Genomic DNA, 27,835 nt, shown 5'->3' on the forward strand with positions numbered 1-27,835 from the left:
GAAAATACAAGGCGACTAATAAACACTTTTTGATCAACTAATGGGAAAAACAGAGATGTGATTGTAGGCAAATCTAGAACATGTACATAAAAAGTGAGATGCTCAAACAGTGAAACCTTTATTTTGATCATTCATTAAACAAAGAACAACGTGGTCTTGAGTACAAGCTTATCAACTTCCAGAAAAACAGGGATCAATAATAAAACAATGATGGTCAAAGAAAGCAGCTGCCAAGCAGGTGGGACACAGCACTAGGTCAGGCTAGCCCTCCACCAATCTCAGGAGCACCGCACCAAGGCCACCTTTTGCCACTTGCAAAGGAGTCTTCTTTTCCTTGTTCTTAGTGAAGATACTTGCTCCTTTGGACACCAGTAGTTTGGCTTCTTCAATCCTTTCCTCGTCACAAGCTAAGTGTCTGCATTGAGAATAACAAGGATCACTGATTAGCAATGACTTGGTTCAGTGTACTGTGCACACTCCTGGAAAGGCCATTCTCAAATTGAGAACCTGCTCTGGCAGTATCTTAAAAGCTGCTCCAGTCCAAAGCTCTTCCCTCTAGGTAGCAATGCCTTCATGGCTTGGAGACCAGGCAAATGACTTGCCCTCAATCACCTAGAGATCAGCTTTTGAACATCCAGGGGCTCTAAGTCACACTTTCTCATTTATTTGAACCTCTTTATGTTCACAAAACCATTTTAGCTTGGGAGAGCACATTCACAAGTAGTATCCTGTTGGATACTTACAATTAACCTATTGATGCAGGACACAGGAAATGACGTATGTTGAACCTGAAGGGGTAACATCCTTTGGGACAGGAAAGACTAATGTGTAAAATGCCAACCGTGCACAATGAGTACTGTCTTAGTCACATTTTGGAGGCTGCCTCTATGACAAACCTATTGGAGAATATCTGTAGCTAGTCGCTAAACTACTCCCCAAGTGTCACACTTGTCCAAACCACTATGGAGACGCATTTAAGCAAGGTCCTCTGGAAGAGAGCTCTTTTTCTTTCTTTCCTCTCTTCTTTGCAAGATGGCCACTTTGTCTCTCTAAGTGAGGACCAGTGGCCTAGGCCACTGGAGAAATATAGTCTCTGCTCCATGTGGCCTGACTCACTCAACTCACTGGAGTCTAGGCTAGCCAGCTCTTATGGCTGTTTTTCACTTCCTCCCTTTCCTTCAGACAGTCTCACCTAAACCTTTGTTATTCACCCTGTCCTCAAGTTGCTTGTCACTCCTGGAAAAAAAAAACACATATCTGTGAATTCTGCAGGCTTATGAAATAAAAATCCTGAGCTTTTCCAACTCCAGGGTTACCATGAGTTTTTCACTTCAAGGACTCTCATCTTTATGACAGTGACAACCAATTTCTCCAATATCACTATGAAGTTAGTTGAAATTTCCAAAGAGCAATGAGTCTCAAAAGGGGTTGGGGGGGAAGGGGTGAGGGAGTGCTCAAAAATGAAGTTCTGCCCATCTAATTCTGACTGCTTGCTGGTTAGGAGGTATCTAAAGAGACTGATGCAGCTTCACAAAGAACTGAGGTCAGATTTTCAATTGGCACAGACAGAAGATGAAAACTGGGGGATACTAAGCCAAGAACAAGGGGCAGCTAGGTGGCATAGTGGATAGAGCACCGGCCTTGGAGTCAGGAGTACCTGGGTTCAAATCCGACCTCAGATGTTTAATAATTACCTAGCCGGGTGGCCATGCGCAAGCCACTTAACCCCACTGCCTTGAAAAATCTAAAAAAAGAGAGATGATATAAGCCAAGAACAAAAACGAACACTAGTCTACACAAAAGCATAACACAGAGCTGGAAGAAGAGGAATAGAAGACCAGGGTGGGAAGAGGCTTGCCTCAACTTTTAAATAAATCAAGATAAACAATGGAAAGTACAGACCAATAGAAGGGATTTCTTGGATGTAGGGAACTCCTAGGGGAGGGAATTCCTGGCACCTTCTGGATAACCTGAGTCTTAAAGAGAAGGCTAGGTGAGCTGGCTTGCCCGGACAGAGGCAGGACTTAAAGCCAGGGCTGCATGGATTGGAGGTCAGCTCTCCTAGACTTGGAAGAAAAAGGAACCCAGTCAGTGGCTGGGCTAGATGATGTAACGGGGGAATTATCCTAGTCCCCTTCTGTTTCCATCTTCCCTATCAAGAAGGCTGATAGGGAGACTAAAGTGTAGAACAAACATAACGGAGAAGAAACTGAAAGCCTATACAGGTGAGAAGATAATAAGGATCTACTGGTCCACACAACTTCTAGCTATCTCAAAGCAGTGAAAACCTTGAAGAAAATCAGTGGGGGGGGGGGTGAGTAGGTTTCTATTTTTGGAGACCAGTTCTCTCCATTTTGTTCAGGCTGGAAATACAGTGGCCCGATCTCAATGCTGATCAGTATGCAAGCTTTTATTTGTTCTCTTTTTCTAACCTGGGCTGATTTACTCCTCCTTCATCAGTTCAAGGTCCTCTGCTCTCCCAGGCTCACCACATTGGTGCCAGGCCTAGCAGAGACACTCATTTGGCTTTAGCTCAACTGCAGCTCTGAAATCGCCAATTCAAGCAATTCCAAATCCTACACCTCAACAGCAACAGGGACTACAGGGTAGGGTGACCACTGATCCTAATCTCTGGTGAATAGCGGAGATGGGCAGCATGGTATAGTGGATAGGGCAATGGATTTTAACTCAGAAAACTGAGTTTGGATTACACCTCAGACACTTACTAGTAATAGCCTTGGGCAAGTCATTTCACATCTTTAGGCATGATTTCCTCTTTAATAAAATGGGATTCGGACCTCAAGAGTCCCTTCCAAATCTGAATCTGTGACACTATGTGTATCTAGGACAATTAATTTCCCCTCCCTGCATCTCAGTTTTGTCTTTGGTAAAAATTGGGAGTTGGACTGGATGACTTCTAGGGTTCTCCCCTTCAGTTCTATGTATATGATTCTATCATCTTCAAAAATAGGAAGAAAATAGATAAGGAAAATTCAAACCACAAGCTTGACCTTCATCCCTGTCAAAATTTAAATTTATTGCTAAATAGTCTGAGTGTTTAGAAAGAGAAGCAGAGTAACATATTGCTATGGCTGCCATGCTCTGAGGGAAGCTTTGGAAGACAGGAAAGAGGGCAGGCAGAAAGGGCAGAATGAGTACAATTGAAAATCTGAGATTCCCAGCTAGGAAGCAACAAGAGGAGGGGAAGGGAGCTGGAGCTACTGTGGTAAGAATGATAATAATAATAATAGCTACCATTTTATAGTTTTTAACGATTTGCAGAGTTCAGTTTTGACAGGCTCAGAGGCTTTGATATGGACCAAAGGGAGTTGCAGAGGGTGGGTATGTAGAGAGGTGGCCCCAGAGGCCCTTATAAGAAAGCACTGGGAACTGTTGCTGTGGTTGGGAGTCTTATCTTGCCTTGGTTTGAAGTTGGGAAGAGAGAGAAAGCTATTCATAGCTGTGGCTAACTAACCCTGCTCTCAGGATTAGGGGGTAAAGAGTAGTGAGGCATTAAATATATTGTTTTCTTGTCATTCAGTGCTTACGTTGTGATTCACCTAGGACCTAATTCTTTTAGGCATGCTCTCTTTGAGGCATCATTGGGCCTTGGTCATTGTCCCTGTTATAGTTCTGGCTTTATTATTTCTGGGAAAGGTCTGGCTGAGTAACTGGAGCAAACACTGTGGAACTGGGTTTTTGGATGGCTCCTACTGGTAGCAAGTTCAGTTTCAAGTGGAGTTTAGAGGCATTAGCATGAAGAGGGCCAAACTATCTGGGGACACTGACACAAAATATAGTCAAGCGATGTCTGGGAAAGACCTCCCATTATGGGCTGGACATGCCACAGAAACAGAAATGATCACTGGAGGAATACCATGTTCTGTGGCTGTTTTGGGGCCTAAGGGATGCTCTGCTGTCAGCCTTGGAAGGTATATGGATTTGTTTCACTTGACTTTTCCCCCTCTTCATTCTTTTTTTATGCTGTTCCAAGGAAGGACTACCTGAGCAGGAGAGGAAGAAGAAAGGATGGATTTGGAAATGCAGGGGAATTAAAAACAAGCTCTCAATACAAATTTTAAAAAACAAACCAAAAAAGAGATATTTCTAAACTAAGGAAGGTCAAGAAAGAAGAGAGATCTAACAATGTGTTTTCAAGTAGGAGCCCCTAAAGTCTTTCTTTGGTTCTTGGCTTGACTTGATGAAATGGACACTTTTGTCATTGTCTAGTATTAACGGGCAGAAAAAAGGCCTATCTGATTAACTGCATTTTCTTCTTTGGCAGATAGCAAAATGGCAGATCTAGGATCCTAGATTTAGAGACTGAGGGGGCTTCGGAGGCTCTCTAGTCCTCCTTTACAGAGGAGGAAACTGAGGGCCAGGGAGGGGAAGGGATTGCTCCAGGGTCAAACACAGGATGCTACATCTAGAGCTGGAAGGACCTTCAGAGATTAAGTGCAAACACTTCTTTTTCCAGAGGAGGAACTGAGGTCCAGGGAGGGGAAGGGACTGGCCCAGCGTTATACAGGTAGGTATAGTTAATGGCAGAAGCAGAAGCAGATTCTGAACCCAGGTTCTTTTACCCCAAATCTTACACCCCTTTCCATTGTGCAGGCTCTGTATTTCAGTAAAAACATCCCGTAACGAGCCTCATAATTGCCACATAGACACACACAAGAAACACAGACTCATGGCAGTACAGGAAGGCAGGCTCCAAACAGGCTGAACGAGTATGTGAATGAGGATGGGACTGAGGTCTTGAGGCACCTCCCACAGACCAATTACTGTCTCTGTCTAGTCCGGCAAAAGAATTTTATCAATGACACAATGAGGAAGTTGGCATGTTGATCGTTTTTTGAGAATAATACCAAATTGGGAGAAGAAGTTTAGAGTTAGATGTTAGAATCAGGATTGCAAATGATTTTATGAGGCTGAAATAAAGTAGAAAAGCAAATAAAATGAAGTTTAAAATAAGAGTAAAATTCTGAACTTTGGTTTTCAAGTCCACTGCAGAAATCCAGGACAGGGATGGAGATGTCAAGAACAGTTTATGTGAAGTTGGGTCCACAGCAGTGCACAAAGGGATATGACTATTGCCACCTCCACAAGTGAATCCAATCTTAGCTTGCAAGGAGAGTAATTCACATTTCTAGAGTGCTCGAGAGTCTGCCAATTGTGTTCTGTACAACAACTGCGTCACATGGAGAGTACAAGTCTTATTTCCCTTTTATTCCTCCATGAGGACCACTGAGACTCTAGCTGTTTCCCTGGCTTGTACGCAGTCATATGGCTAACAAGTGGTGGGATAAGAACTCAGGCCACGACTGAGATGCAAACTTTGGATCCCTTCCTACTGGCTCATGCTGCTTCTCCAAGTTTCATCTTTTTTTTTAGTTTTTTGCAAGGCAAATGGGGTTAAGTGGCTTGACCAAGGCCACACAGCTAGGTAATTATTAAGTGTCTGAGGTCAGATTTGAACTCAGGTACTCCTGACTCCAGGGTTGGTGCTCTATCCATTGTGCTACCTAGCCGCCCCCACATTTCATCTTAGTAATAAGAATGCCTCATAAGAATGAGTAGGACGACAGAGTGCAAACCAAGAGAGGGTCTCTTGCTGTTGGCTTCTGGTCTGGTCAGTTCAGCCCAGGAGATCATTGGAGGCATCAGCATCTTGAGTGGCACAAAGAAGAACAAGAAGATGCACCCAGGGGAGTGATTAAGATGGTGGAAAGACCTGAAACTCAATGATGCAAGCTCCAAAGGGCAGGGCCTGTCTCATTCCTTGTACTTCTACAGTACCCTGGCATTGAATACGATGCTGAATACAAAGCTGACACTGAAAAAATGTTTCAAGAAAGACTGACCCACCTCATAAAAGCCACAGTGAGACCAGCACCTACTGAGCATCAAACACTGGGCTAAGAGTTTTACTAATATCTCATTTGATACTCTTGGCAACCCTACATAGTGCTGTGATGATCCCCATTTAACAGATGAGGAAACTGAGGGAGGCAGAGGTGAGATGACCTGTCTGGGATCACCCAGTAAGCAAGTGTTTAAGGCTGGACTTGAACTTAGGTCTTCCTGATTCTTTCCACTGTGGTACCACTGAGCTATCTCTACAACAACTGGGCATGTTTATCAATGAATAATGTAGGTCAGGTCCTGGGGACACACAATCACTGAATGAAGCCATCTCTACTCCCTCAAAGAGAGGATACAAGATAGATAGGGAGGATAAACAGAAAACTAATAAACACCCAATAGTGTGGGAGGAGGGGGAGCAGTTGGGGGAAATAAAGAAAGGTAGCATAGAGAAGGGGGGGGGTGCTTGAGCCATGGCTTGAAGGAAGAGAGAAATTCATTGAGGTAGAGATGAAGAGGGCAAGTATTCCAATCTGGGAGACAGCTAATACAAAGGCAAGGAGGGAGAGAGTGCTAGTCTGTCTGGATCCCAAAGCCAGGGAGTAAGTAGGCTGGGGCCACAGTTGTACCAAACAGGAAAGTTTACATTTTCTCCTAAAGGTGATAAGGAATTATTGTAGCTGAGTAAGGGGATGGCCCAAATGGCAGCTGTTTGGAAGGTGAACTGTCTGGGGAGACCAATTAGGAGACTGGTGTGAGGTGATGAGGGTCCTCACTTGGGCTAAAAGCTGTGTGAACAAAGAGGAATTAAATGTGAGACATACTGAGGGGGTGGGAGGAGAACAGCAAGATTTGGCAATCTAGGTTTTAGAGGGAGGTGACAGAGAGGGAGTGAATGAGGAAAATGCAGGGTTATAAACCTGGACAACTCAACAGATGGTGGGGTCTGAAAGAACTAGGCAAGTTTAAAAGAGGGGAGAGTGTTTTGGATATTGAGTTTAGGATGGATTAGATAGCACAAGTCCCTTCCAACTCAGAGATCCTATGACTCACTGGGTCAGTTCCAGAAACAAAACTAGGAACAAGAGGAAGTTACAAGTTAACAAGTTTTGACTCAAATCTAAGGAAGGCCTTTATCACAATTAGAGCTGGCCAGTATGGCAAACAGTTCCACATTAGATATAGGATGCCATAGTGGGTGGGAGGTTGAACTGTGATTTCTGTAGTCCCTTTCTAGTCTAAGGATCACCATTATTTTACAGATTAAGAAGTTTGGGCCCAGGGAGGTTATATTATTTGCCTGAGGTCTCAGTTGGTTAGTCAAAGAGCTGGGACAGAAACCAAGATCTTCTGGCTGAGATCTCTCTAAGAAGACCACGATATTTCATAGGGATTTTAATGCATATTTAAAGCACAACAAAACTAGATTTAAGTTGAGGACTCTCAGTGTTTCTGGTTTGAAGAATGGCAGATAAAACTAATGCCTAAAGATAAGAGAGCTGATGGAATTCCTCTGCTTTTCAGGCCTAATGCCAGGCAGACTCAAAACTTAATGTGAGTTCAAAGCACAACTAGCCTAAGAACACATAATAGTGTAAGAACAAAGGTAGTACCTTTGCACTTTGTCTTGGGCAGATCACATTACAGGTATTGTGTTCAGTTCTGAGAAAATTTTAGAAAGGACTGAGGTGTATCTAGAAGAGGATAACCAGATAGAAATGCAATCAGTAGATCCTAGCCCTGAGGCCGTCAGAAGCCAATTAGTCTAAGTTCCTCATTTTAGAGAAGAAACTGAAGCCCAGGAGGGAATGTGACTTGCCCCATGTCCCCTAAGTACTAAATGTTAGAGCTGCTATTGGAACTCCAGAGACTATTCTTTTAATTGTACCACACTGCCTCCTTGAGGTCAGAACACTTGAGGATCAATTGAAATTGAGAATGTTTGACCTAGAGATTTCATGAGGACAAGACAGTTGTCTTTAACTTATTTAAGACTTGTCTTGCTTGGCTACAGAACAAGGAATACAGGGTGGGAGCTTCAAAGAGGTAAATTGAGGTCTGATCAAAGGAAAAATGTACTACTATATGGAGCTGTTGTCCCAAAGGTGGAAGGAATTGCCCAAAAAGGTCTTCAGGAAAAGGCTGGGTGACTTGTGGGGCTTCCTGTTTGGAGAAGAGAACTGGCCTTGGTGAACCTCCCAATTCTGTGAAATGAAAAGGACCGTGACTCCATACTTACAAAGGAGTGTTCCCCTGAGAGTCCTGAATATTTGTTGAGGCCTTGTACTGCAAAAGGACTTGGACCATTTTCAGATTTCCCTTAGCTGCGGCCCTGTGCAATGGAGTGGACTCCAAGTGGTCAGTAGCATCTGGATTAGCACCTCCATCTAATAACATGATAGCAATCTGAAGAAATAGGGGAGGGGGTAAAGTGGAATGGAACATTTTGAGATCATTTTGATCTAGTGCTTAGCACCAGAAGAAATGCTTTCTGTATTCATCCATCTAGTTAAAGTCAGTGGCTGGAGACTCACTTGCATACCTCATGTTTATTTTTGGATGCTGCATAATGCAGGGGAGTACACCCATTCTGATTGACAGCATTCACTTGAGCTTCTCTTCCAATAAGAGCCTTTACAATCTCATCCCGACCAGCAGAGGCAGCAATATGAAGAGGGGTCCAACCAGCCTAGAGGAGAGGAAAGAGGGAAACCAGGAAGAAAAGACCACATACATTTGCAATGCTAAAAGCAGGTAGGAAGAGCTCTCATATCTAGCCAACCTCAACCACACATGTTGACCCAGGCCATTACCCCTTTGCCACCCTCTGAGGGCTGTTTTGCTAGGGTGGACTACTCCTCAATGGCTCCAGACACCACTCCCAGGAGTTTCCAGCCTAAAACATCCCTCCCCAGCCACCAGTTTTTCACCTTAAGATAGAAGCTGGGAGCCCTCCTGCTTGTATCTTAATTTCCCCAGGCTTATACATACTTAAACAAATGCTTTTGGTTCAGTGATTGATTTTCCACATATCACAATATACATAGGCTTTCCAACATTCTTTAAGTAGAGTTACAGGCCAATAACATTACAACTCAGAAGAGCTCTCATTTTTCATGACAAGCACTACTATCATTAATGAGCTCCAGGAAAAAGGACATGAGGTGAAATCTCATTAGTTAGTTTCACAGAAACAAGATAAATGCGTGCCTAGCAGAACAGCCCCATGGGGGAGTGGTGTAGCTTTTGGACTGGGTCTGGTTATAACGCACTAATGGTATTGTATAGTACTAGTTGTTCAGTCCCTTCAGTCATGTCCAGCTCCTTGTTACTCCATTTGGGTTTTCATGGCAAAGATATTGCAATAGTTTGCCATTTCCTTTTCCAATTTATTTTACAGATGAGGAATTTGAGGCAAACGGGGTTAAAGGATTTGTCCAGGCTCACACAGCTAATAAGTATCTTGAGACCAGATTTGAACTCATGAAGACGTCTTCCTAAATCCAAACTCAGTGCTCTATCCACTGTGTCACCTAGCTGCCCCAAATAATAATAATTAGCATTTATAAAACACTATAAAATTTGTTTGTTTTAAAAGGAAGAGGATTTGCTAAATTATCTTTAGAATATCATTTCTTTAAAAATATTTTTGCAGCAGTTAGGTGGTATAGTGGATAGTGCACCTGCTCTCAAGTCATGGGGACTCGAGTTCAAATCCAGTCTCAGATACTTATTAGCTGATGCCTCTGAGCAAGTCATTTAACATGGAGTGCCTCCTCACCCTGTCTCAATTTATTTTTCCCCAATTACATGTAAAGAGAATGTTTAACATTCATTTTTTCTTTTTTTTCTCTTTTAGTTTTTTTGCAAGGCAATGGGGTTAAGTGACTTGCCCAAGGCCATACAGCTAGGTAATTATTAAGTGTCTAAGGTCAGATTTAAACTCAGCTACTCCTGACTCCAGGGCCAGTGCTCTACCACTGCGCCACCTAGCTACCCCTTTTAACATTCATTTTTAAAAAATTTTGAGTTCCAAAATTTCTCCCTCCCTCACCTCCCCTTTCCTTGAGTTGGTAAGCAATTTGATATAGGTTATACATGTGCAATCATGTAAAACATATTTCTGTATTCATGTTGAAAAAGACACCGATGGAAAAAAAATCCCCATGAAATAAATATAGTGAAAAATAATATATTTTGATCTGGATTCAGACTCCATTAGTTCTTTCTGTGGAGGTAGATAGCATTTTTCATCTTGAGTCTTTTGGAATTTGTCTTTGATCACTTATTGCTGAGCATAACCAAGTCATTTATAATTGATCACTGTTTGATCAACATACTTGATCATGACTACCTCCCATCCAGGGTCATCTCCAGTCATCCTGAACTACATCTAGCTACTGCACCCAGATGGCTCTGGGGCAGACAGTGAGACTGGTGACTTAGCATAGCACCACCTCGCTCAAATCTAATTCGCATGTTTGTCATGATAGTGTCTCTCTAATATCATCTTGTTTGAGAACAAAGGAGAAACAACAATAATTTATCATCGTACAATATTAATATTGCTGTGTACAATATTCTCCTTGGGTTTTGTTCACTTCACTCTCAGTTTGTGTATATATTTCCAATTTTTCTGAAGTCAGTCTACTATGCATTTCTTTTCTTTTTTTTTTTTGCAAGGCAAATGGGGTTAAGTGGCTTGCCCAAGGCCACACAGCTAGGTCATTATTAAGTGTCTGAGACCGGATTTGAACCCAGGTACTCCTGATTCCAGGGCCGGTGCTTTATCCACTATGCCACCTAGCCGCCCCTGCATTTCTTATAGTATAAATATTATGTCATTACAATCATATACTTGTCAAGTGATCCAATTGATGGGCATCCCCTCAATTTCCAACATAAAAAGAACTGCTATAAATATTTTTATACAAATAAGTACTTTAGTACTTTCCTTTTTTGAGGGTGGGGGTGGACTTCTGAAATACAAACCTAGTAGTAGTACTGCTGGAACAAAGAGTATGCAGTTTTATAGCCCTTTGGGCAGTTTCGAATTGCTCTCCAGATTGGTTGGATCAGTTCACAACATCCCCAACAGTGTATTAGTGTCCCATTTTCTCACATCCCTTCCAACAGTTTAATTTCCCTTTTTCCAGAGTTGTCTTAATTTGCATTTGTCTAATCAATAGTGATTTAGACCAGTTTTAATATGACTACTATTAGCTTTGATTTCTTCATCTGAAAACTTCCTGTTTAATTCCTTTAACCATTTATCAATTGGAGAATGTCTTGGATTCTTGTAAATTTGGCTCAGTTCTCTATATATTTGAGAAATGAGACCTTTATCAGAGACACTTGTAAAAATTGTTTCCCAGCTTGCTGCTTTCCTTCTAATCTTGGTTTTGTGTAAAAACTTTTAAATTTAATATAATCAAATTATCCCCTTAATATCTAGTAAATCTCTCCAACTCTTGCTTGTCCATAAATTCTTCCCTCCTCCATCGATCTGATAAACTATTCTGTATTCTGCTAATTTGTTTATAGTATCATCCTTTATGTTGAAATCATGTTATCCATTTTGACCTTACCATTTTTCCCCTTTTCTTTTTTTAAATTTACTTTTCTAATTATATGTAAAGAAAATTTTCAGCATTCAATTTCGTAACGTTTTCTCCCTGTCACCCTTTTCCTTCCCCCCCCCCAGGATAGCAAGTAATCTGATATAGGTTATGCATGTACAATAATGTTACACATATTCCCATATGAGTCATGCTATGAAAGAAGAATAAGAACAAAAAAGGGAAAAATTAGAAGGAAAAAGCAAAAAACAATTCTAAAAAGTGAAAATAATATACTTTGATCTGTATTCACATTCCATAGTTCTTTCTCTGAATGTGAATGGCATTTTCCATCACAGGATTTTAAAAAATGTCTTTGAGGGGCGGCTAGGTGGCGTAGTGGATAAAGCACCTGCCTTGGAGTCAGGAGTACCTGGGTTCAAATCCGGTCTCAGACACTTAATAATGACCTAGCTGTGTGGCCTTGGGCAAGCCACTTAACCCCATTTGCCTTGCAAAAAAAAAAACATTAAAGAAAATGTCTTTGATCTCTATATTGCTGAGAAGAGCTAATTGTCTTTATCTTGGTACGCAGCATATGATTTTGATCTATTCGTACTTCTGCCATACTGTTTTCTAGGTTTCCCATAAGTTTTTCTCAAACATTAAGGTCTTGTTCGACACTTTAAAGTTTGCAAAACTCTTTACAATATCTCATTAGATACTCCCACCACCTTGAGTGGTAAGTGTTGTATTGTTATTACTCCTATTTTACAGCTGAGGGAACAGTAGTCAGAGGTTAAATGATTTACCAGGGGTCACATAGCTAGTTAAATGGCTGAGGTTAAAGTTGAATGTGTGTGTGTGTGTGTGTGTACATATACAAATGTGTGTGTATATATAATACACTTATCTCTAATATCTTCTGCAACACAAAGTTTCCATAAATATGCAAAACTCTCATGGGAACACTCCTTTGAAGTATTGAGTAATGGTCCTCTTCATTTCACAGAACTGGAAGAGACACAAACCCTGAGTTTCATGGATATTAGAGAAAGTATGGCTAGTGCAAATGGAACTAACTGGATTTAATGCTAGAGTACTTTGGTTTGAATAGAGATTCTTCTACTTTCCATCTGCGTGACTGAGCAACACGCTTGATCTCTGTGATCTCAGTTTCCTCTTCTATAAAAGGGTAGTGGTCATGGGCTAGTATTTAAATTGTCTTTTAGTTCTAATAACTCAGGAGTAAAATAACCTGTTCATGGTCATGCAAGTAATAAGCAGCAGAACCAAAAAGAAAAACTGGAATTCTTAGTTCCCACAGGGCTTTTTCCACCATTCTCGTGCTGATACAGTAAGATCTCTATTGGACAAAAACCAAGTCATGCCCTAATTTATTTTGAAGTATCTGAGGGAACAAAACTCTAGCCTAACAAAAAAATCTTGATTGTACTTTAATGTTTGTCTCTTTTCACCTGGGATTTCATTCATGTTGGTACTCTCTCCAATGGTGTAACTTGTGACTCATGCATACCACTACATCTGTGCAACTCTCATCTATGTTCTCTACAAAACCTTCCACAGGGAGATTCCATAATGTGTTTCCTCCAGATTTATTGCCATTATAGAAATCCCAATGTGGTACCTGAGTCATCAGTTATCCCTCACGCTTAGCTTGTGACTAGCTCACCTCTTTCTCTATTCAAACATTTCTCTGACAATGGTAACACTGCCTTACTGGTAATATGCTTCAGCTTATTTATGCCCACCATGGATCTTTCCATTGTTCACTGGATGAAATTTAATTCTTTGGAAATCGTGATATTTCCATGATTTGGAGCCATAACAATATCATCACTAGACTATTGACATTAAATATTGTCTTTGTTTCAGGAAGAGGCACAACACTATTAAAAAAGTGTGTGCTTTTCCAAAGACAATCCTATCCATTCCTTTTCTATTTGCTTTGCTTATATGTCACCTAAATTTCCCCCTTTATGTCTCTTCCTCCCCTTATAACAAAGTATTTTTAAATTAAAAAAAATACCCCCCCCAGCAAAATCAATCAAAATGTGTTTTAAAAAAATGGACAATCTAGGCAACATTCTATACTCTGGCTAAGCACTGGGGATCCAAAATAAGGAAAAAACAACCTGATCCTTGCCCTCAAGGAGCTCCCTATCCAATGGGGAAGACAACATACAAACAACTATGTACAAACAAGACAAACAGGAATCAGAAATAATCAATAAAAGGAAGGCACTAAGATTAAGGAGGACTGGGAAAGGCAGAAGGTAGGATGTTGGTAGATAGCTGAAGAAAGAAAGGATTCTAGGAAGATGATGGAATAAGAAAGAAAAATTACCTGGCTTTCCCAAACTCCCCCACAAACAATTTAAAATATTGCCTCAAAGTGAACTTCGGCATGGCAAAAATAAAAAAGATGGGATAAAGCAGTTGTTCAACCTAGGAAAAGTTGGAAGAAATTAGGAAAGAGAAGAACTTTTGGGTGTGATCTGGTCTGTTTGGAGTGCAGATATCTTAATTATCAAAAAACAAGCCCTGGGAGCTCCTGGATGGGCAGTCTCAGCTTCAAAAACTTTCATCTCAAGGTGGTCAGTGTGGGGGTCAGGTGGCTGATGGGGAAGATTGAAGGGCCCTCCACTGGTGTTGGACAGGCTGACCAGATGAGGTTCCAGGCTGAGAACAGACCCATGAATGCAGAGTGCAGAGAGGCAAGAGAGAGGAGTAACAGAACAGAAGGGTGAACTGAAGTTTGCAGTCAAGGGAGGGTCTGCAGGGACCCTTGTCCAGGCTCAGGCCAGAGAGGAGGACCTGAGGTCCCAGATAGAGCTCAGAAAACAAAAGAAAGTCTGACATTATTTTTTTAGGGGGGGTATGGACTAGGGAGGAGTGGTCAGAAGTAAATTGGATGTCTGAGGAGGAATAGGATGAAAAGAGAGGGAGATAAGGATAAACAGTGAGGAAAGGTAGGATGGAGCCAAATAAACAAATTGTAATTATAACTTTGAATGTAAATGGGATGAAGTTACCCGTAAAATGGAAATGGATAGCAGAATAGATTAAAAACCAGAATTCAACAATATGTTGTTTACAAGAAACACATTAAAAATGAGACACACAAAAAGAGATAAACGGGCAAACTACATTATGATAAAAGGTACCATAGACAATGAACTAATATCATTGCTGAACCTTTATGCCTGCAACAAATGCTATGGCATCCAAATTTTTAAAAGAAAAGCTAAATGAATGACAGGAGGAAATATATAGGAAAATACAATAGTGGGGGATTTTGATCTTCTCCTCTCAGAACTAGATAAAAATCTCACCAAAAAATAACTAAGAAAGAAGTCAAGGAGACAAATAGAATCTTAGATAAACTAGATATGATAGATATCTGGAAAGAACCGAATGGTAATAGAAAGGAATTTACCTTTTTCTCAGAAGGCTATGGTAGCTTTACAAAAACTGACTATATAATAAGGCATAAGAACTTTATAGTTAAATGTAGAAAAGCAGAAATATTAAATGCATCCTTTTAGGATTATAATACAATAAAATTATATTTAATAAAGAGCCAGGGAAACAGATTAAAAATTAATTGGAGCCCAAATAACCTAATCTTTTTTTTTTTAGGTTTTTGCAAGGCAAATGGGGTTAAGTGGCTTGCCCAAGGCCACACAGCTAGGTAATTATTAAGTGTCTGAGTCCAGATTTGAACCCAGGTACTCCTGACTCCAAGGGCGGTGCTCTATCCACTGTGCCACCTAGCTGCCCCTAAATAACCTAATCTTAAAGAAACAGTGATAGAACAAGTCATAGAAATAATAATTTTATTAAAGAAAATGATGAGACAACATACAAAAGCAGTAATCAGAGGAAAATTTCTATCTCTAAATAAATACCTGTAACAATATAATTGAGAGAAAGCCAATTAATAAATTATGTATGCAATTTAAAAAACTAGAAAAATAATAAATGAAAAATCCTCAATTAACCACCAAATAGGAAATCTCAAAAATTAAAGTTTACATTAATAAAACTGAATGTAAGAAAATCATCGAATTAATAAATGAAACTAGGAGTTGGTTTTATGAAAAAAAAAATAAAACAGATAAACCACTAATTAATATGATTTTTAGAGAGCTAAGAAAAGAAAATCACTAGTATCAAAAATGAAATGGGTAATCAAAGTAATTGTTAGGAGTTATTTTGCCCAATTATATACCAATAAATGTAACAATTTAAATGAAAGGAAAGAACACTTACAAAAATATAAACTGCCTAGATTATCACAAGAAGAAAAAGAATATCCAAATAAACCTATTTTAGAAACAGAAATTGAATAGACTATAAATGACCTTCCTAAGGAAAAAACATCAGGACCAGATAGATGGATTTACAAGTGAATTCTACCAAAGATTCAAAGATCAACTAGTCCCACTAAATCATTTGGAGTAATGGGCAAAGAAATCCTACCAAACTCCTTTTAGGAAATAAATATTATGCTGATACCTAAACTAGAGAGAGCAAAAACAGAGAAAGAGAGAAAGAAAATTGTAGACCAATTTCACCAATGAATATGGATGCAAAATTCTAAATAAAATATTAGATATAAAACTATAAAAACATACCACAAAAATGACACTTTGAACAAGTGGGAAATTTATGCAGAAATTTGTTTAACATAGGGAAAACTATTAAAATAATTGATTATATCAATATGGTTGATCGTATAATTACATCAACAAATGCAAAAAAAAAGCTTTTGATAAAATACAATATTCATTTCTATTAAAAACATTTAAAAGCACGAATTAAGTGAATTCTTCCTTAAAATGATATGAAGCATCTATTTAAAGCAAGTACTATAATGAGGATAAGCTAAAAGCCTTTTCAATAAGATCAAGAGTGAAACAAGTTTGTCCATTATCGTTTTTTGTTTTTGTAAGGCAATGGGGTTAGGTGACTTGTCCAAAGTCACATAGTTAAGTATGTATTAAGTGTCTACGACGACATTTGAACTCAGGTCTTCCTGACTCTTGGACCTACACTCTTATTTTTTTTTTTAGGTTTTTGCAAGGCAAATGGGGTTAAGTGGTTTGCCCAAGGCCGCACAGCTAGGTAATTATTAAATGTCTGAGACTAGATTTGAACCCAGGTACTCCTGACTCCAAGGCCGGTGCTTTATACACTGCGCCACCTAGCCGCCCCTCCGCCACTCTATTCATTGTGCTACCTAACTGCCCTGATGCTCATTATCATTAATATCATTCAATATTGCATTAGAAATGCTAGCAACAGTAATAAGAGAAGAAAGAGAAATGGAATGAATTAGAATGAACAATGAGGTAATAAAACTATCTCTTTTTGCAGACATGGAAAAATCCTAGAGCTTCAACTAAAAAGTTAGTTAATTAAAACTTTTAGCAAAGCAACAGATATAAAATAAACCTACATTAAATCATCAGCACTCCTATACATCACCAACAAAACCCAAAACCAGACAGGATAAAATACTTAGCAGTATACCTGCCAAGACAAACCCTGGAAGTTTTTCTTATTATTGTTGCTTAGTTCAGTCATGTCTAATTCTTGGTAAACCCATTTGGGATTTTATTGTCAAAGACCTGGGGTAGCTTAACATTTCCTTCTCCAGTTCACTTTACAGATGAGGAAACTGAGGCAAACAGGATTAAGTGACTTGCCCAGAGTCACAAAGCTAGGAAGTGTCTGAGGCTGAATTTGAACTCATGAAGATGATTCTTCCTGATTCTAACTCTCTAATTCAGCAACTACATGAACATAAATGTAAAATATTTTTTATAAAAGTAAAATCAGATGTAAATGATTGGATAAATATTAAACACTCATGGGTGCACTGAATCAATATAATGAAAATGATAATCCTGCCTAATCTGTTTATTCAATGATATCGAAATTAAAATACCCAAAAATTATTTTATTGAGTTAGAAAAAAAAAATAATAGCAAAAATCATTTAGAAAAACAAAATGTCAAGAATACTGAAGGAATTAATGTGAAAAAAAGGTTTAGCAGTACCAGATCTTAAATTATATTATAAGGCAGTAATTGCCAAAACTATCTGGTACTGGTACTGGTTAAGAAATGGAAAGGGGGGGGGGGACAGCAAGGTGGCACAGTGGATAGAGCACCAGCCCTGGAATCAGGAGTACCTGAGCTCAAATCCGACCTGAGACACTTAATAACTGCCTAGTTGTGTGACCTTGGGCAAGTCACTCTTAACCCCATTGCCTTAAATAAATAAAATTTAAAAAAAAAGAAATAGAAAGGTAAATCAGCAGAAATTTATTATATTAATAAATAGTAGGAAATTATTATATTAACCTTGTGGTTGACAAATATAAAGTTTTATAAAGAAAAATATCATAATTAGAAGAACAGGGATCATATTACCTATCAGAACTATGGATAGGAGAATTTATGAATAAACAAGAAAAAGCATTATGATATGTAAAATGAATAATTTTAATTATATTAAATTAAAAAGCTTTTATACAAATCAAACCAATATAACCAAGATCAGAAGGAAAGCAGAAAACTGAGAAAAAGTTTTTGTCTATAGACAGTTTCTTGGAAAAAGGTATTGTATCTCAAATACAGGGAATTTTGTCAAATTTATAAGGATATGAGTCATCTCTCAATTGATAAATGATCAAAGAATATGAAAAGGAAGATTTTGAGTGAAAAAATCAAACCAACTAGTCATAAGAAAAAATGTTCTAGATCATTAGTAATTACAGAAATGTAAATTAAAACAACTATGAGATATCATCTTACACAAATCCAATTGGCTAAAGTAATAGAAGAGGAAAATGACAATTGTTGGAGGGAATTATGGAAAAGTTGAGACACTGTTAAACTGATGTAAATATTTTGGAAAGTAATCTGGAATTCTGCCTAAAGAGTTTGTGTATATCCTTTGACCCAGAAATACCATTATTAGGTTGTTTCCCAAGGATATCAAGAAATTTTAAGTTCTAAAATATTTATAGCAGCTCTCTTTGTGTAAGTAATAATGTTTGTCCTTCATTCTCGAAGAAGATCATGCTATCAGGAAACATATAAATTGGATTTTCAGTGAGGGGGGGATTGTGATAAGTCACCAGCCTTGCTTTCTCTTCCAGTCATCTGAGTTCAATGACCAGATATGAATCAGGATGACTGGAGATGGCCCTGATGTGAGGAAAATCAGGTTTAAGTGGCTTACCCAAAGTCACATAGAGTATCAAATGTCTGAGGCCATATTTGAATTCAGGTCCTTCAAGACCAGTGCTCTATCTACTGCACAACTGAGGGGACAGCCATCCATTGAGAAATGGATAAACAAATTGAGGTATATTATGTGATAGAATACTACTGTGCTGCAAGAAATGATGAGCAGTTCCACAAAGATTTGTATGAAATAATGAAAAGTGAAATGAGCAAAGCCAAGAGAACATGATCTATAGTAACAACAATATTATTTTAAAAATAACTGAACTAAGTTGAGTATTCTATTCAAATTAACTATAAAGGACCTATGAAGGCAGATGATATCCATCTTTAGAGAAAAAAATTAATAAATAGAAGAATGCATAATATGATTGTGTGTATATGTGGTGGCCTTCTCTGTGAGGAGAGGGAGAGAGAGAAAAAAAGAAAGGAAACCTGAAGTCAGGAAAGCACATGGAAGATGAGGACGGAAAGATTTTCAGGGATGGGGGACTGCTAGTGAAAATACTTTGACTCAGGATATGGGAGTGTTATGGATGAGGAAGAGCAAAGAGGTCAATATATTTGCTTCTGATCCCAATTCACTGAAATCCTGCCTGTTCCTTTCTTGTACCTATATTCAGGGTGCCCTTGGTACAGGTCTGGACTATTTTCATTAAGATTTTGTAGAGATGGGAAAGTAAGCAAATAAGTTGGTGGATTAGTAATGCCCCAATCATTTTTTGGGTAATAATAAAATCTCTTTTCCTCCCTCACCACAGTATTTAGTGTTCTCCTATTTAACATTTTAGAATTCACCCTTCAATGCTCTCTAAATAAGGTATGCCTCATAGCACACGCCCCAACTGTTTTTACTAGGTTTAATTGAGCTTGTTTTCTTCAATCACTTTAACTCTAATGCAGTTAATTGGGGACTGAAATGCTAAAAGTTCAAATATGATGACTCCATTTCCATTGGCGGAAAGAATAGTTTATTAAAATCATTTTGACAGATCCTTTAAAACTTTTTGTCTGTTGTCATCTATCCAGGTTCATCCTTAAATAAAGCTTCATGTAAATTTTTTTCCTCTCTACTGCTTCTCCATGTTTTACAAAGTGATAGCACTCATAACCTCAGTTCATTTTCTATGACAAGATTTTTTTAAATGATACCATATTTTAAAGTAGTGCTGCCTTCACTATCATGTGGCAGGGAGATCAAACATTTGCTGCCTAAGGTAGTTTCTAGGTTCTTGTGGCAATTTATTTATGCATTAAAATTCCTTAGGAAAATTTAATAGTGTCAATAACTATTCTTTTAGTCAATTTTGGGGGGTCAATAACTTATTTAAAAGAAATCAGCTTAGTGGCAGCTAGGTGGCACAGTGGATAGAGCAGTGGCCTTGGAGTCAGGAGTACCTGAGTTCAAATTCAGCCTCAGACACTTAATAATTACCTAGCTGTGTGGCCTTGGCCAAGCCACTTAACGCCTTTGCCTTGCAAAAACAAACAAAAAGCAGGTTAGAAGTGTTTTATTTACATGCCCTCTTTTTTTCCTTTTATTTCTATATTGATTTTGATCCTTGTCAAAGAAGCCAATGGTCTGACTGTAAATTTAAAAGCCCATTTAGAAATAACCTCCATTCCAGTTGTTTTGTTCCAAAGTAGTTATTTCTGTGCTCTTAAACATATCATGTATTTCATTTTTATGCCATTTATTATCATTTCTTAGCTACAGAAAATGAGGCATAGGGAAGTTAAGTGATTCACCTGAGATCACAGAATGGGAGAATTAGCTATCAGGAGTTTGGGATTGACCCCAAACCTAATCATCAGACGACTTTCTAGTTATTATTATTCTAATTTTGTTGATTCAGGCCTAAATACATCCCAGTGTGGAGCCCAGAGATAAAGGGAAATTTGTTCACTAGGATCAATACTTACATCATCTTTATCATTTACAGGCACTCCAAAATTGAGCAGGAAGTTAACGATGTCTGTGTATCCTGCTGAGCATGCCCAGTGTAATGCGGTCCGGTTATCCTGCACAGGAAAGAGAACTCACAGTACAAACTAAGCCTGTACTTTTAAGACTTACATTCCTACTTATGACCCACATAATCTGGGATATAATTTTTCTATCTGCCTCCCCATCAGCTAGCGGTATCTGGCACAAAGTAGCGATGATGTTTGTCCTTTATTCTCGAAGAAGTCTGTGACATCAGGGAGGTGATGTCATGACAAGCACACGAATTGGATTTGAGTGAGGGGGTACTATGTTAACTCATCAGCCTCACTTTCTTCTCCAGAGTCATTTGGATCCGGTGAAGTCATAAAACAGGATGACTGAAGGTGGCCCTAGATGAGAGGTCATCAGGGTTAAGTGACTTGTCCAGCTAGTAAGTAGCAAGTGTCTGAGGTTGAATTTGAACTCCCATCCTTCTGACTCCAAGGCCAGTGCTCTATCCACTGTGTCACCTAGTTGCCCAAGTAGGCATTTAATAAATCCTTACTGACAGATACAAATAAGAACAAGAAATTAGAATTGTATGTGAAACAGTGAACATTGTATAATTTGTTTTTGAAAGTTTATATTAAATTGAATGCAGTAGTAATAAAATTAGTCTGTTTCTGTCCCCTTCTCAGCTTTTCGTTTTACTGATACTCTTCTCTTTATTCTTTTTTGTGCATCTCTATTACCACTAACTCACTTCCCCAGTCTTTTTTTAATTTTTAAAATTATTTTTATTTCACTATTTCCCATTACATGTAAAAGAATTTTTAACATGTAAAATAATTTTTAACAATAATTTCCAAAAATTTTGAGTTCCAAATTCTCTACCTTCCACCATTGCTTGTTTCCTTGAGAAGGAAGCACTTTGCTTTCAATTAATTATATATGTGAGGTAATGGAAAACATATTACCATATCAGCCATGTTGTAAAAGAAAAAAACAAAACTAAATAAAAATTAAGATTAAAAAAGTATGCTTCAATCTGCATTCATAGCTTTTTTCATCATGGGTCCTTTGAAATTGTCTTAAATCACTGTCTTTTCTTTAACTTTTAAATTTATTTGTTTATTTTGAATTTTACAATTTCCCCCCCAATATCACTTCCTTCCCCCCAACCCCCACAGAAGGCAGTCTTTTTACATTGTTTCCAGGGTATACACAGTATACACTGATCTAAGTTGAACGTGACGAAAGAGATCATATCCTTAAGGAAGAAAAATAAAGTATAAGAGACAGCAAAATTACATTATAAGATAAAGTGTTTTTTTTTTAAAGGTAATAAATAGTCTTTGTTCAAACTCCACAATTCTTTCTCTGGATACAGATGGTATTCTCCATCACAGATACTCCAAATTGTCCCTGATTGTTGCACTGATGGAATGAGCAAGTCCCTTAAGGTTGATCGTCACCCCCATGTTGCTGTTAAGAGTGTACGATGTTCTTCTGGTTCTGCTCATCTCACTCAGTATTGGATGGATCAGTCTTGATGAGAGTAGCTAAGTTTTTCCAAAGTTGATTGTCTTTACAATATTTCTGTTATTGTGTATAATGTTTTCCTGGTTCTGCTCACTTCCCTTTCCATCAGTTCATATAAGTTTTTCCAGGTTTTTCTGAAATCATCCTGCTAGTCATTTCTTATAAAACAGTTGCATTCCATCAAAGTAGAAGCCCTCTCTTAGAATGAATTAAGAACAGTCAAACAAACCAGGTCCAACATATCAGCAATGTCCCCCCCTATTCTGCACCTCTAATCCACCACCTCTCCCATAAATTAACTGCAATCTTGGAGGCTAATAGGAACTGAAAGACAAGAGAGGAACAATAGCTAATATAAGGATTAGCCAATTTTAACTTTTATAATCAAGAAATGAAGAGGACAGATGGGAAGCTTTGAATCACCTTTTCAGTAACTTTTTTTGGGGGGGGGGCAAGGCTATGGGGGGGGGGGGTGTTAAGTGGCTTGCCCGAGGCCACACAGCTAGGTAATTATTAAGTGTCTGAGGTCGGATTTGAACTCAGGTACTCCTGACTCCACTGCGCCACCTAGCCACCCCCTTCAGTAACTTCTTAAAGATGAACACGGGGAAAGCAAAATTTTAGTAATCAGAAAGGAGAAATTTCAAAGAATACCAGGAGGGAAAGTAAGTTGTTTTCAGTCTAACTCCCTAACCCTGCAACACTGAAACAGTTAAGAAATGTGCTAAGTTGGGGAAAATTTTAATTATATAATTAAAATTGGGGAGGGAAATAAGTTTGAAAATACTTTTCACATGATGTAAAATTTCTAATAAGGGGGATCACCAAACTGCCTGAATTTCCCATTCACTCGCAACCATCTGCAGCTAAACATGATGCTATACATCAAGCATAGGCTGGAATTTCAAGCTTCAGTTCCTCTCTTGTTCATTCAGAGAAGTGACTCAGTTTACATTCCCCACATTCTTTAACAAGTAGAACATTGAACTTATACAGTACTGCAATAAAATAACTAAATGGAGGTTGTGGGAGTTGGGGGTATGAAGACCCAGTAGTGTGGGGTGGACAGAGGGAAATGGACTTCTATGCTTGAAGAAAAGGTAGTATAGTCTAAGCCCAGCTTCAGTTCTCTGTATATGGAGTTTTCACAAGGCAGGGATCCCCTACAACAGATAATCATGAGAAAATTCACCCATAGAACTGGAAGGTAAAGAATATCAATCAGTTAAACACAAACCTCAGGAGGGGGCACAAATAGTGCCTTGCTATGGCTGCATTAGATTTAGTGTAAACTTTAATTGTCTTTTTTTTTGTTCTTATTACTATCAATCAGTAAGCATTTTTTAAAATGCCTACTATGCATCATACACAGTGCTAGCTGGTAGGTACATAGATATAAAAACTGTATTCTAGAATATATCAAAGTACCAAAGTCCTTTCCTGATAAGTTATGAGAATAGAAGAGAGAAGTTGCAGTGGGAAGAACACTGAAGTCCAAGAATGTAGGTTCAAATCCTGACTTTTTTTTTTTATTGATTTACTACCTACATGTGGCCTTGAGCATGAAGTCACTTGCCATAAGAAATCACAACTGAAACAAATTCAGAAAATCCCTAGTATGAACTGAAGCAAAATAAAGTGAACACAACCAAGAGAAGAATTTACACGAAAACGGCACTGTAAAGAAAAACAACTTTGAAAGTCTTAAGAACTCTTAACAAAGCAATAATCAAAGATGTCTGTGACAAAGTGTGGTGGCCATCTTTTCACAGAGATGGACATAAAGTGCGGAGACAGACATTTCTGAATATTTGTATTTGTATTTCTTTTTGTTACAAGAGTTCTTTACTCTTTTTTTTAAAACTTTTCCTTAACTTCATTTTAAGGAGTGGGGTTAGAGGAGGAGGGGGGCAATAGAGTGATAGCAAAAACAGAAGGCCACTGTAAAAATATTTTTAAATGCCATGGGAAGAGAACAGAAGGAAGCAGGCAAGTATAACAGTTCTGAAAATAAATTGTAGAATTAAATTTACATATATTTTTAAAAACACATAAAGTTACAATGATTCTTTTTTTTTTACCCTTATGTGCATTAATGTGGAAGGGAGGACTAGGAGAGTACAGGCCTAAGAAAGAAAACTAGTGTAATTCTTTTTTAAATGCACAGAAAAGAGAAGTGCAGACAAGGAGAGCAGTTTTGGAAATAAAGGATTAGTGTGTAGATTTCTTTTGCTAGATTGTACTTTTTATAAGGATTCTATTTAAAACCTTCCTTACTTCTATTAATGGGGGTGAGGTGGGGTGGGGAAAGTGGGTAGAGGGGATAAACAGTAATAGAGTTCAAAAAAAGGCCATTGGAACATTTTAAAGTTTAAAGCTGAGAATAGAAACACAAATAGGACAATTTTGAATGTAAAGTATAGAATTTATTATATATATTTTTGAAGTATTTATATATTTTAACAAATCTGTATGGATTGATTTTAATTATGCTTTTTTGGTTGTTATTTTGGCAAGGCAGTGGGATTAAGTGGCTTGTCCAAGGTCATATAGCTAGTAAGTATCAAGTGTCTGAGGTCTCATTTAAACCCAAGTCCTCCTGATTCCATGGCTAGTGCTCTATCTACTGCTCCACCTTGCTGCCCCCCCAACTATGCTTGGTGTTACAAGAATTCTTTTTTTTAACCTTACCTTATCTCTTTTAATAATTTTTGGGGGGGGAGAACAGGGAAACCGGAGGCAAGCAGTAGTGATGACAAAAAGAGCGCTCTTGCAACATTTTTTTAATTGGGCAAAAAATAAGAAGAAAAAGAAGTATAGAGAAGCAGGGAACTTTTGAAAGTAAAGTGTAGATTAAATAGCTTTTAACAATTCTACTTTGTATATCATTTTGTTTGACTATGCATATTTTTACAAGAATTCTTTCGTATCTTTCCTTTTGTATCTCCTAAAATGAGGGGGTGAAGGCTAAGTAGGGTTGGAATGGGTAAGTAGTAGTAGTGTCAAAAAGAGGGCTATTGTAATTATTTTTCAAATGTACAGAAGAAAAACAGAAGCAAGCACAAATAAGCAGGATGGTTTTCAAAGTAAAGTGCAGAATTTATTATATTTTTTAAAAAATCATTTATATAGTTAAAAAATCTATTGTGATTCATTAGCAGCCCTGTTTGTGGTGGCAAAGAATCGGAAATTGAATGTCCATCAATTGGAGAAGTGCTGAACAAATTGTGGTATGTCATGGAACAGTACTGTTATATTAAAAACCAGGAGAGATGGGAATTCAGGGAAGCCTGGAGGGATTAGCCTGAACTGATGCTGAGTGAGATGCTCAAAACCAGAAAAACACTGTACAACCTAATAGCAACATGGGGGTGATGATCAACCTTGATGGACTTTTTCATTTCATCAGTGCCAACAATCAGGCACAATTTGGGAGTATTTGTGATGGAGAATCCCATCTGTATCCAGAGAAAAAACTGTGGAGTTTGTACAAAGACCAAGGACTATTACGTTTAATTTTAAAAAAAATTATGTCATTATGTAATTCTGCTATCTCTTATACTTTATTTTTTTCCCTTAAGGATAGGATTTCTCTCTCATCACATTCAACTTAGATCAATATATAGCATGGAAACGATGTAAAGACTAACAGACTGCTTTCTGTGGGGGGTGGGGGGAAGTGAGATTAGGGGAACATCGTCAAATTCAAAATAAAATAAATAAAATAAAAAATCTATTGTGTAAAACTCATTTTTGCTTGACTGTGTTTATTTGTTAGAAGGATTTTTAAAAAACCTTTTGTTATGTCCTTCCATTTTGGGGAGGGAATTGGAGGGGAGGAGTGAGTAAGCAGTAGTGGTATCAAAAAAAAAGGATCATTATAACATTTTTTTAAATATACAAAACAGAATGAAGCACTGACAAGCAGGACAGTTTTGAAAGTATAGATTGTATATAGATATGTATATATGTATGTAAATACATATATAGATTTAAATATGTAATTACATATAGATGTAAATATATAGATACATATATATAAACATACACACACACACACACATATATATACAGAGGGAAGTGATGTGAAATGAAGGTCCATAGTTTTTGATAGAATTCTCTTTTTTGTATTCTGTTGTGTTTATGGAAATGCACATTTTGGGTGCACATTTGTGGAAATGCACATTTGGACTTTCTTAAAGAGAAAGGAGGCAGCACTGCAAAGATGTATGGTAGTGTCTGTATGGTAGTACCTTATGGGATGTCATGCGCACATCCATCCTGATGTGCTACCACTGTCACTGCGTCGGGCAGAGGCAGTATGTGCTCTGAGCTCTGTCACCACCAAAGTCCATGTGGATGAGGCCTTGCAGTTAGCATGGGAGCTAAGTGATTATAGTTCCCATAGTGCAATGCTGGCTTTGGTCAGAAGCCCCCTTATAAAGAGGAGAAGGGGGATGAAGTACATGCATCCTGCCTGGGAAGGCCTCCTTCACTCTGTGACCCTAGAGCAGATTTTTAATTCGTGGTACATCAATTTCTTTTGCAAATCATTTTGTGTTGCACTAGAATTGGCTTTCCAAAGACCTCTCACTAAAGAAGGAAGGAAGGAAGGAAGGAAGGAAGGAAGGAAAGAAAGAGAAACAGAGAGAAAGAGAAAAAGAAGAAACACTCCTGAATCCTTGCTCCAGAATGTAAGATGCTGGGTAAGGAGGCTCCTGGCGGGAACTCCGCAATCCACGGCCCTTGCATTTTGCACCAGGGGAAGCAAGGTTCACTGAGGGGGGTCTGCATTTAAAGTCGGGAAGCCCCTTGTCTGGCAAGCGGGGAAGCAGGCCCTTTCATGGCATTCTCCCTCTTTCTGCATTCTGCTGTGTTTGGGGAAACGTTCCTTTGGCATGTTAAGTCGGGCCTGAAAAGCAACGTGTTCTCCCGAAAGCTGAGCCGAGGCGCCGCTGCCTGATCCTGGCTCTGCTAGTGGCCCGGGCTCAGGAATCGGGGGGCTCCGGCGACCGGCCCCCCTCGGCTTCTCCGAGGGCGGGAAGGGGAGGCTCGCGTTTGGGGCCCCACCTGGGGCGCCGGCTCTAAAGGCGGGCTGAGGCCCCTGCAGCCCCCCCTTTGCGTTGTGCGCTTAGCGTGCAAACTGAGGCCGACCAGAAGAGCCGCGCCCAGGGCTGAGGGCCCTTCCCTCCCTCGCGCTCGTCCGCCCCCCACGCAGGGCCCTGGGGGGGGGGGGCGCGCTCAGGCCTCGGGAGAAGCGGCATCTTCGACTTCCCTGCGGCGGAAGTGCGGTAAGAGGGAGTTGCGGGGGGAGGCGGGCGGCCGGGCCCCCTCGCCCGGCCCCTCACCTGGTCAATCTTGGTGGCCTGAGACTTGTCGGCCAGGATGCTTTCCTTCAGCTGCTCGAACTGTCCGTTGTAGGCCAGGTTGCAGATCTCCACGTTGGACACGCAGCCCTCCATGTTGCCTCCCTCGACGGCTCCCACTCCGGCCACGCCTCCCAGCCTAGGGACCAATAGGAGAGCCGCTCAGGCGGGGGAGCCAGCCAGTCAGATCGCTCGACTCCTTCTGCTGCCCAGTCGCCCCCCCCGCCTCCCCGTGCTCGCCAAACGCAATGAGCTCCTGGGACTTGTAGTTTTGCACAGGCTCCGGATGGTGGA

General features: G+C 39.2%; 1 protein-coding gene across 1 annotated transcript; it reads right to left on the reverse strand.

The window, feature by feature from the left end:
• Positions 1 to 94: 94 nt before the first annotated feature.
• Positions 95 to 27,683, reverse strand: PSMD10 (proteasome 26S subunit, non-ATPase 10). Its single transcript, XM_074207251.1, has 5 exons — positions 27,524 to 27,683; positions 20,630 to 20,728; positions 8,408 to 8,554; positions 8,105 to 8,271; positions 95 to 415 (listed from the first exon to the last, which is right to left on the reverse strand). Exons 1-5 carry the CDS (start codon positions 27,635 to 27,637, stop codon positions 262 to 264), a joined length of 681 nt encoding a protein of 226 aa, XP_074063352.1. The 5' UTR covers positions 27,638 to 27,683; the 3' UTR covers positions 95 to 261.
• Positions 27,684 to 27,835: the final 152 nt, after the last annotated feature.

The sequence above is a fragment of the Macrotis lagotis genome, chromosome X (assembly GCF_037893015.1).
Source record: "Macrotis lagotis isolate mMagLag1 chromosome X, bilby.v1.9.chrom.fasta, whole genome shotgun sequence".
NCBI lineage: Eukaryota > Metazoa > Chordata > Mammalia > Peramelemorphia > Peramelidae > Macrotis > Macrotis lagotis.